The following is a 9330-nucleotide window of genomic DNA, read 5'->3' as shown; positions in this document are numbered from 1 at the left end:
CTTCCATGCCTCTCACATTCTCTACTAGCCTCCTCTACTCTCAGGCAGCAGGCTCCTGTGGAGGCAGGGACTCTGTGGGCACTCAGCTGGGCTGGCAGGGTGAGGGTAGGCTCCCTCAGTATTGTGTGGACAATAGACAATGCCATATGAAGAGAGTAAGTGGGAAAACCAAGGCCAGACTCCTGACAAGGGCCACATACAGATGACTGCTGACAGGCTGTAAAGGCAGTGAGAGCAGCCCAGGCATGCCACAGGTACCTGTGGTCGCTGCAGCTGGCTCAGTTGGCCCCCTCTAACTCTAAATCCCTCACTATTGCCACCCAGGCAGTTCTGACCCATAACAGACCCTGTGGAAGGTTTAAAAGGCTGTAAACAGCATGGGAGGAGACTGCCCATCTTCCTCAGAGAAGCAGCTGGTGGATTCAAACCTCCAGAGAAGTGCTTTGGGTTAGCAGTGAAACTCAAATGGACTGTACCACCAAGAACGCCTCCTGACTGTGATGATGATGAAAACCCAGCCTGGTGAGGCCTCTGTAAAGTGCCTGAGGCAGGACTAGGTCAGGAGTTCTAGACTGTCCCGTCCAGGGCAGGGCCTGCATCTGCTGGGGTCCACAAGGCCTCCTCAACCTGTGGAGGGACTCACACACCCCAGGGCCGTACCTCATGGTGTTGCTCCTTCTCTCTGCACAGTCCACTGGCTCCTCTCCAGGAAGTGAACTCATTCTCACTTCTCTCTGTCCAGACCTTGCTGGGGGCAGCTGCACAGGGGCTGGGTGGGAGGGGCAGCTGCACAGGGGCTGGGTGGGAGGGGGCAGCTGCACAGGGGCTGGGTGGGAGGGGGCACCTGAACAGGGGCTGGGTGGGAAAGGCCAGCTCTGAGCCAGGGTCCATCCCTTGTTTGGTCTTGGACTCCCTGTGGATGCTGCAGTGAGACCCATTTGAATGTCAGCTCTGATTCTGTGAGGCTGGAGCCCATGGGCAGGGGGTGGCTTTTCTACCTTGCACGTGGTGGTTCGGGGAGAAGGGCTTGCCCCTAAGTGAGTGAACACTCAAGAAACATCCCAGGCTGGGGCTGGAGCTCTGCTGCTCATCACCGGCCCTCTGGCATTCATGGTCTTTATTTTGGTTCCTTACCAAGACTACAGCCAGCACCTCAGAGATGTCAGTGACTTGGCCAAGTAAAGAGGTCAGCCTCTACCTCCTGGGTTTTGACCAACACCCCTTATCTGTCTTACCTCAACCTAAGATCTGTCCAAGGGCCAGCTAACTCCTCATATCAAGAGGCCCCCTGGGAAGGTGCCCAAGACAGCAGGTCCTGGCCGAACAGCCTGCCAATCCCATTTGTATACAGGGTCACTGAGGCCAGGGAGCAGTGCCAACAGCAGAGCCAGGCCTTGGAGTGAGCCCTTGTCCGCCACCCTGGAGGGGAGGCCATTCCAAGACCTTCTGAACCCCAGCATCTCAGTGATCAAAGCCATCTAGCCCAATGTGGGAGCTGTCCAGGGTCACACCAAGTCACAATAGGTGTTTATTTGGGGACTTCCCCTTCCTGAGGAATGGCCTTGAGGCAGGTCTGTGCACACCCTTTGAATGGGGCTGGGACGGTTGGAGAGCAGAGTAGAGCTGACAGGTTCTAGGGAGAGGGAACCTGAAAGAGAGCCAGTGTGGGTGGGGTTCTCTGTGAAGACAGGGATTTGAGGAGGGAAGGTAAACTTGGAGTCTCTGGCCAGGGAAAGGTTTGTCCCTAACAGCTGGCATGAGGGAACCAAAAGGCTTACCTAGCCTTTGGAAGCAATGACCTTAGGAGTGTCTCTTGTGTCTAACCTGGCTGACCCTCCACCCCTGAGTCCCTGTTCAAGTGTGTTTGGAGAGCTGGTGTCATTGGACATGACCAGTTGGGGAAATGCCTCTTTAGGCTGGCTTCTGGCTTAAGTTATGACCGAATTAATATATATTTTTTTAAATTTCTGAATTATAATAACCCAGAGAGATCTGTGTCAGGAGTGAAAGAGGGCTGAGTGGAGACAAGGCTACGAGAACCCCTGAGGGCCATCCCTGGGCAGGAAGCCCATTGTGTTTCCTGTAGTCAGCCAGCTGAGGAGACTTACCCGCTGCCAAGGGACTTACCCGCCTGCTTTCCAAGTGGAGTGCTGTGAGGTGCAGTGTCATGAGAAATTCCCCGGCCATCAGGGTGATGGCAGGCCTTGGCTGAGTTCTGTACAGCACTCTGAAAGGCTGAGCGGGTCCCTTAGCCACACTGCCCTTTCTCTCCTTCACAGTGATGCAGGTTTACTTTGTGAAAACTGAAGACTGACAATCAGAGTAAAACACCGCCCCCACACCTTGCCTGTCTTCCAGAGCTGACCACAATTAGTAGGTCAGCCCATCCATGTTCACACTGTTTATAGAACTGAGCTTTGAACATGGCATGTTGTCAGGAGGGGCCAGTCCTTGGAAAAAAGACATCATTCTGGGAACAGTAGGAGGTCATAAAAACTTGTTTGTTGTGTACTGTCAAGATAGAACCAACTCGTAGCTGACTTTCCAGTGGATCTTCAGAGACAGTAAAACACATGGGAGGAGATTGACCATTTTTCTACCACAGAGCAGCTGGTGGATTTGAACCCAAACACTTTGTGTTGACAGAGCAATTCCTTACCACAAAGCTCAGCTGGCATAAAGCTAAGAAACTGCATTGCATCCAAAGTCAAGTGGTTCAAATCCACCAGCTGTTTCATGGGAGAAGGATGGGCAATCTAATGTGATTTACTGCCTCTGAAAACCCGCTGGAGGGTCAGCTATGGGTTGGTTCCTACTCATGGTACACAACAACAACAAACCAGCAGAGTTCCATCAGCACAAGACAGGAAGAACCTTAACAAGGTGGATTTGCATAGTGACTGCAACAGGAGACAGGGACATGGCAGAGGACAGGGCAGGTTCCCTCAGTTATAAGCTTGCTAGGAGAGATGGTCAACTCAATGGCACTTAACTACAACAACATGAACAACTCAGGGGTTAGGAGTGCTGGCTCCTATGCAGTTAAAAACCCCATATATAAATTTTGACTTCCCAGAAACTTAACTATCAATAGCCTTCTGTTGACCAAAAGCCTTGCCAATAAGATAAACAATCTATCAACATGTATTTTATGTTACAGACTTCACCCACAAAAAAAAGAGCTAAATTTTTAATACAAGATAAAAAAGTTTTTGCAAAAAAAGTTCTGTTTTCTAGCCTGTTGTCACAACTAGAGCAATGGCTTCATGATTACACACACACACACACACACACACACACACACACACACACACGGTTCCTTTACCTTGAGCCACAGCTGCAGGTCTCAAACTACATTACACATCAAGCCAACTTTTTCTTCACGTCATGACTTCTCTCTGCTTCTTAGGAGCATCCGCAGTGACACTAATGCTACTTGACATGGTCCTATAGTAGTATTCAGGTTTTATGGTGTTATAGTACACTAAACATGATGACAAATGTGAGAGAAGCAAGAGGGACCCTTCCTGCTGCCGTAAGCAATTTACTGGAGAGACAAACTGCTCACATGAAAATGTTTAGTGCCACGTGTAGTTTTAAGAAAAATCTAAGTAGATGTGCACCTTTGCAGTTAAAGCCCATGTTGGAGGGTGAACATATGCATTGTTAAGGATTGAACTATACCCACATAGCACATACTGTAAACCCTAACTTCTATGTTGTGGCTGTAACCCCATTTGGAGACTGCTTGTCTCTGATCTGTTCATGAAATAGAATTAGTGTGGGATTATTTGAGATAAGAGATCTGAGGAAAGCATACATGCAGAGATTGGAAGAATGGTGGAAAACACATGAAGCCTGACTGGGAGGGAGCAGATCCTGAAGAGACAGGACTCTACTAGGAGCAGGCACCCAGGAAAGCCTGCCGCTAGAATGGCACCCTGAATTTTTACTAAAGAGCTGTGCTGCCAACTTAAAGGCACAAGGTTCAAATCCACCTGCTGCTAGGCCTGAGAAGGAAGAGCAGTCTTCTCCCACGTGATTTACTGCCTCTGAAAACTTGCTGGAGGGTCAGCTATGGGTTGGTTCTGACTCAACAGGACATAACAGGACAAGCCTTCTAAACTGTAAGAAATTTGTTTGGTAAAACCATTTCTTTCCCTTTCAGTAACAGATACAACAACGAAAAGTTACTAAGTTACTAAAAGTTACTAAGACCCATCTGTATGGTGTGGTGTGTGTGCAGTTAACACAAACAGGATCACAGTCACTTTCTAAATTCTGCTGTTTGACATTAAATCCCTACGTTGTTGCTGTGATGCTAAACATTGTGACACTGATGTGTCAAATGTGATAATGGTTACCCATAGTGGACAATGTTTGGTGGAGCTCCCCGATTAAAACAAGCTTGGAAGCAGGAGTGACATCTACTTCTGAAATAGCTTGCCTCCAGAAATTCTATAAGCAGTGCTCAGGCATTTCCTTGATAGGGTCGCTATGAGTCGTCTATGACTTGACGGCACCTAACAACAACAACAACAACAACAATTGCTTTAGAGGAGCAGGAACCTTTTATCCTCACGGAGGCTTTGGAGGGTCAAAGTAGTACTTAGACTTGAGGTAGGCATAGTGCGGGACCCTGAGCTCTACTAAGGACTCGCCCCCCCACCCCCATGGACTAACGTGGCAGGGGTGGGAGGATGGAGTGCTGAGGGAGGTAGAGATGGCTGGGGAGGGTATGAGCACTAGAGATGTGGGGGGTATAGGGGTGCCGCAGGGGGTGTCTAGGTGGCCTGGGAGGCTCTGTGGGTCTGAGCAGGCACCAATGCCTCCTCCTCTTGCTCCCCCAGACATCAGGCCAGGCTGGGAGATGCTGCGCTTCCACCCGGTGGGTCTGGACGTGTTGGGGCGCACAGCGTGGCGGCGGGCCACCTTCCACTACGGCATCGTGTTCAGCCAGCGGCCTGTGCGGCTGGGAGAGCGCGTGGCGCTGCGTGTCCTGCGCACCAAGTCCGGCTGGTGTGTGGGGGGGGGCTCCGCGTGGGCTTCACACGCCTGGACCCCGAGCGCTGGCCTGCGCCCAGACTGCCTCCCTTCGTGTGCCCCGACCTGGAGGCGCAGAGCCCCACGTGGGCGGCCATGCTGCCCGAAGGCTGCATGCTCTCAGGGGACGTTGTGTGCTTCTGGGTGGACCACCGTGGCCAGCTCTTCGCGGAGGTTAACGCAGGGCCCCCGCTCCTGCTGCGCGGCGGGGTACGCATGGGCGATCCTCTCTGGGCCGTCATGGACGTGTACGGGACCACCAAGGCCATCCAGCTGCTGGGTGAGGCACGGAGGGGAGTGGGAGGGGAGTGGGGAAGACTCGGCTTGGGCGCGGCCTTTCCCTGTCCTTCACAGTCAATCACTGATTTCCTCCGTAAACCTTGGCCAGGGTCAATATGGGGACCCCAGGTGGACGTAGGGATGGTTTGTCTCTAAGGACAGATTTTAAGATCAGCCCCTCAAACGTTTATCAAAGGCCAGGCAGATCATCTTTCACAAAGGGAGACACCTTTCCCTCAGGCTTTACAGCTAAGTGGAGACTCTAGGGGCGCAGACTGGGGGAAGGGGAGGGAAGTGCTGCGGAAGAGGCCTGTAGGCACTGGTAGAAGCAGGCAGCCTGTGCAGACACATGCAGGGACCGTCCTGCTGGCTGCCTGAGAGATTCCAGGGACTGTCAGAAGCAGGAATCACTCTTTAAAGGAAATAGCATTTCTCATGGGTAGATCCAGAGAGCCTGTTCTGACAGCCCACGCAGGGATTTTGTTAATAAAATCATTACAGGTGCTGGAAGCCCACTGTGGGAGCACCCGCTTTGGTAGGTCCAGGTAGGGCCACAGCATCTGTGTTTTCTTTCCCGTTTCAGGGGAGTGCATTCCTACCGAGATTTGGGGAAAGCTAAGTACTGGAGGAAGGGCCATTCAGGAGGAAGAATTCTGGCCTCTTCAGGATTAAACTGAGTCAGGTGTTTCAGTCGTGAGAGCCGCCATCTTGGCTAGGATCAGGTCAGGAGAAACGGAACACCTGGCTTTGTCCAGCCTGGACCTGAGCTTCTCCTCTCTGTCATAGATCCCGAGACCGTCCTGCTCCCCACCACCAAGTCCTGGCTCCTCAGAGATGATGTGGTGGCTAAGTCTGGAGGTGAGTGACTTCCCTGTGTAGCAGACCTCCAAGTCACCAGCAATAGGGTGGAGGAACTGGGGGACGGCCCCAACCAGGGAGCTTGGCCATGTCTGTCTACATCCCAGGAAAATCTCCAGCATGTCCTAGGTTCACCTAGGTTTAAGTCTGCCTGTTGTTGTGTACCATAGAGTCAGAACCTCAATCTCCCCATTATTACCCCATGTCCAAAATATGTCAGATGGAGCTTCAGAATCCTTGCCTCCAAGGAGCAGCCAAGCTTCACCCTCCATCTGACATACTTTGGACATGTTACAAGGAGGGACCAGTCCTTCGAGAGGGACATCATGCTTGGGAGTGTGGAGGGACAGCGCAGGAGAGGAAGACCCTAGATAAGATGGATTGATTTGATGACTGGGGTAATATGGGGGCAGGTATGTCAGAGATGGTGAGATTGGCACAGGATAGGTCAGAGTTTAGGGCTGTTGTACATAGGGTTGCTATGAGTTGCAAGCGACTCGATGGCACATAACAACAACAACCTCTGGGACTGCAGTGCAACTTCTTGCCACTAAGCCACCAGAGCTCCTTTTCAGGACATTTTCTAATTCAGGTCCTGAGGAGGACCTGAAGTGCTTGTTGCAGATGGTCAAGGACTGAAGCCTTCAATATGGATTGAGGCTCAGTATCAAGAAGACAAAGATTCTCACCACAGGACCAATTAGCAGCATCAGGATGGATGGTGAAGAGATTGAGGTTGTTAACACTTGAGTTCGCTTGGCTCCACGGTCAACTCTCTTGGCACCAGCAGCCAGGAAATTAAAAGACATGTTGCAATGGAAAAGTCTGCTGTTAGGGACCTCTTCAAAGTACTGAAGATGATGCCTCTCTGGAGACTAAGGTGCGTCTGATACAGGCCATGGTCTTTGCAATCACTTGTTATGCGTCAGAGAGTTGGACAGTGATAGAAAAAGGATAGAAGGAGAATTGATGCCTTTGAGCTGTGGTGCTGGAGTATTGAGCGTACCAGGGACGGCTAAGAAAACAAACAGGTTCATCCTGGAGAGGGTTAACCTGGGCTGCTACTTGGAGGCAAGGATTCTGAGGCTTCATCTGAAATACTTCGGACATGTTGGATAGAGACATCACAGAACAGGAGGGGAAGGCCCTCTTTGAGGTGGATTGATTCAGTGACTGGGGTAATCGCAGTGGGTGTGTCGGAGGTGGTGCAATTGGCACAGAACAGAGCAGGGTTTAGGGATGTTGTACATAGGATCACTAAGAGTCGCAAGCGACTCAAGACTCAATGGCACATAACAACAACAACAACAAAGTCTCCTTTGTTGCAGTAAGTGAAGGATGTGGAAGCCTCTCCTCAGGATGCCTGATGCTTGCGGCTGTGCCCTCCTGCCTTCCACACCCTGCAGGCTGGGAGGTGCACTGGGTGGCGCTTTGGATATTTACTCTGGGGTTGTTTTTATTTTTGTGTGTTTTTTATAGCATTCAGTTTATTACAAATATTTAGTATTGGCTTCTCATATTTCCCCCCTTTGTTTTTATCATAATTATGTTATCATCTACATGAGCATCCTTTATACATAAATAAAACAAATTAAACATAATACACTCAAAGAAATACTTTCAAAAACCTCCATATGACCAGAAGGATTCAGATTGAATATTCCTTGAAAGTCTGTTTTAATTGTCCCATTGCCACAGTGCTTGTCAAAACCAGTTCTGATTAATCTCCTTTGTCAGTGTGTCCCTTGCCACTCCCTATCATTCCTCCCTGAGAGAGATTTCACCCTGATTCATAAGGAAAAGGGGATGGTGTATTCTCTTAGCTACTTCCTGCTGGAAAGGGATGCTGTAGGTTTCAGGGTGAAGATCTTCTCTCACTACTCTAAAGGGCCCCTTTGGCAATAGGAAACACATAGACTATTGTGGAGATTGATTTGGAATTTAGATGCACTGTTATCAGTTGTGCTTAGCCGTATATGTTCATATCCTTGAAGATGAATCATGGAAGTGTTGCAGCCTAGAAGACACAAATTTAACTAACAAGTTAAAAGTACATGAGTAAAAACTTAAAAGCAATAATATTCCAAGTAGAGGTTCTAACAGTGGCACAAATCAAGTTACAGAGGGAAGGTAGTTCTTAAAAGAAAAGGCTTATTGACTAGCACTTTTGGTGTATTCCTGTCAGCCACGAGGACCTGATGTGGGCCACCCTTGCCAAGTGTCCTTCTGATCCACACTTAAAGCACGTGAGTGGGAGCTTCCTCTCTACACTCTTGCCTATTTGTGGCTCTCGTCTGTGACACTGTCTACTGAAGTGGCCCAGCTTTCCACAGTGGAAGCAATTCTGACCTCCTTTATTACCTTTGGGTGGCATTGTTTATGAGTAGGACTTCCTTTTTCTGACACAGGCCCTGAATGGCAGCAATAGCTGCCCCAATAATTTTGGCCACTCTCTGTTTTTTTCTCTTCCCTCTAGATCCCAGCTGTTAAAAGAGGGAAAAATTAAAACAAATATATAACAAATAATTTTGAACAATATAATCTTTTAAGTTTAAGGCTAGAGATATTATCAATATGATCATTTCCAATCCAGAGATACACATTCCACTGCAGTTCTTATTTTCCATAAATGGTTTTGGTAAGAAGATTATTGTAAATGTGGATACTGTTCCACTATTCCTCCTCCATGCCATGATATAGTGTTATTAGCATGAGCAGTTATAAATCCATTGCCTTCCTTACTCTAACTTAATTTTTTTAATTTTAAATTTATTATTAATTTCAGTAAAAATTTATAGAGGCTTTGGATTTCCATTCATTCATTCTTGTACTTTTTTCCCCTCCCAACCTTCCCCCCCAAGAACACTACCCTCTTGGAAAAGTAAAAGAAAAATTCTTTCATTATTTTACAAACCCTCCCCCAGGTCCACTCTACCATGTAGCCTTCGCTCTAGACTCCTGTCATGACAAAAATACCTAATCACATATCCCTTTTAAACAGTTTTCTCCCTCATCTGTTTCAATGCAGTATACATTATTGAACCCATCTTTCTCAGTCTCCCCCCAAACCTGATGTCAGTCCTGTTTTACAACAGTGGCACCATCCAGTATTTGTCCTTTTGTGACTGAGATACTTCACTCAGCATAATG

At 48.8% G+C, this 9330-nt stretch overlaps 1 protein-coding gene across 1 annotated transcript; it reads left to right on the top strand.

Moving 5' to 3' along the window:
- Nucleotides 1-4723: 4723 nt before the first annotated feature.
- Nucleotides 4724-6201, top strand: NEURL3 (neuralized E3 ubiquitin protein ligase 3). The gene is given in 4 exon segments (XM_006903726.1): nt 4724-4736; nt 4851-5026; nt 5029-5340; nt 6109-6201. Coding segments are annotated over 4 exon segments (594 nt in total).
- Nucleotides 6202-9330: the final 3129 nt, after the last annotated feature.

Source organism: Elephantulus edwardii, unplaced genomic scaffold (genome assembly GCF_000299155.1).
Source record: "Elephantulus edwardii isolate Elephantulus edwardi_28Jun2011 unplaced genomic scaffold, EleEdw1.0 scaffold00291, whole genome shotgun sequence".
In the NCBI taxonomy this organism is placed as follows: domain Eukaryota; kingdom Metazoa; phylum Chordata; class Mammalia; order Macroscelidea; family Macroscelididae; genus Elephantulus; species Elephantulus edwardii.
This window is presented reverse-complemented; position numbering and strand designations above follow the sequence as displayed.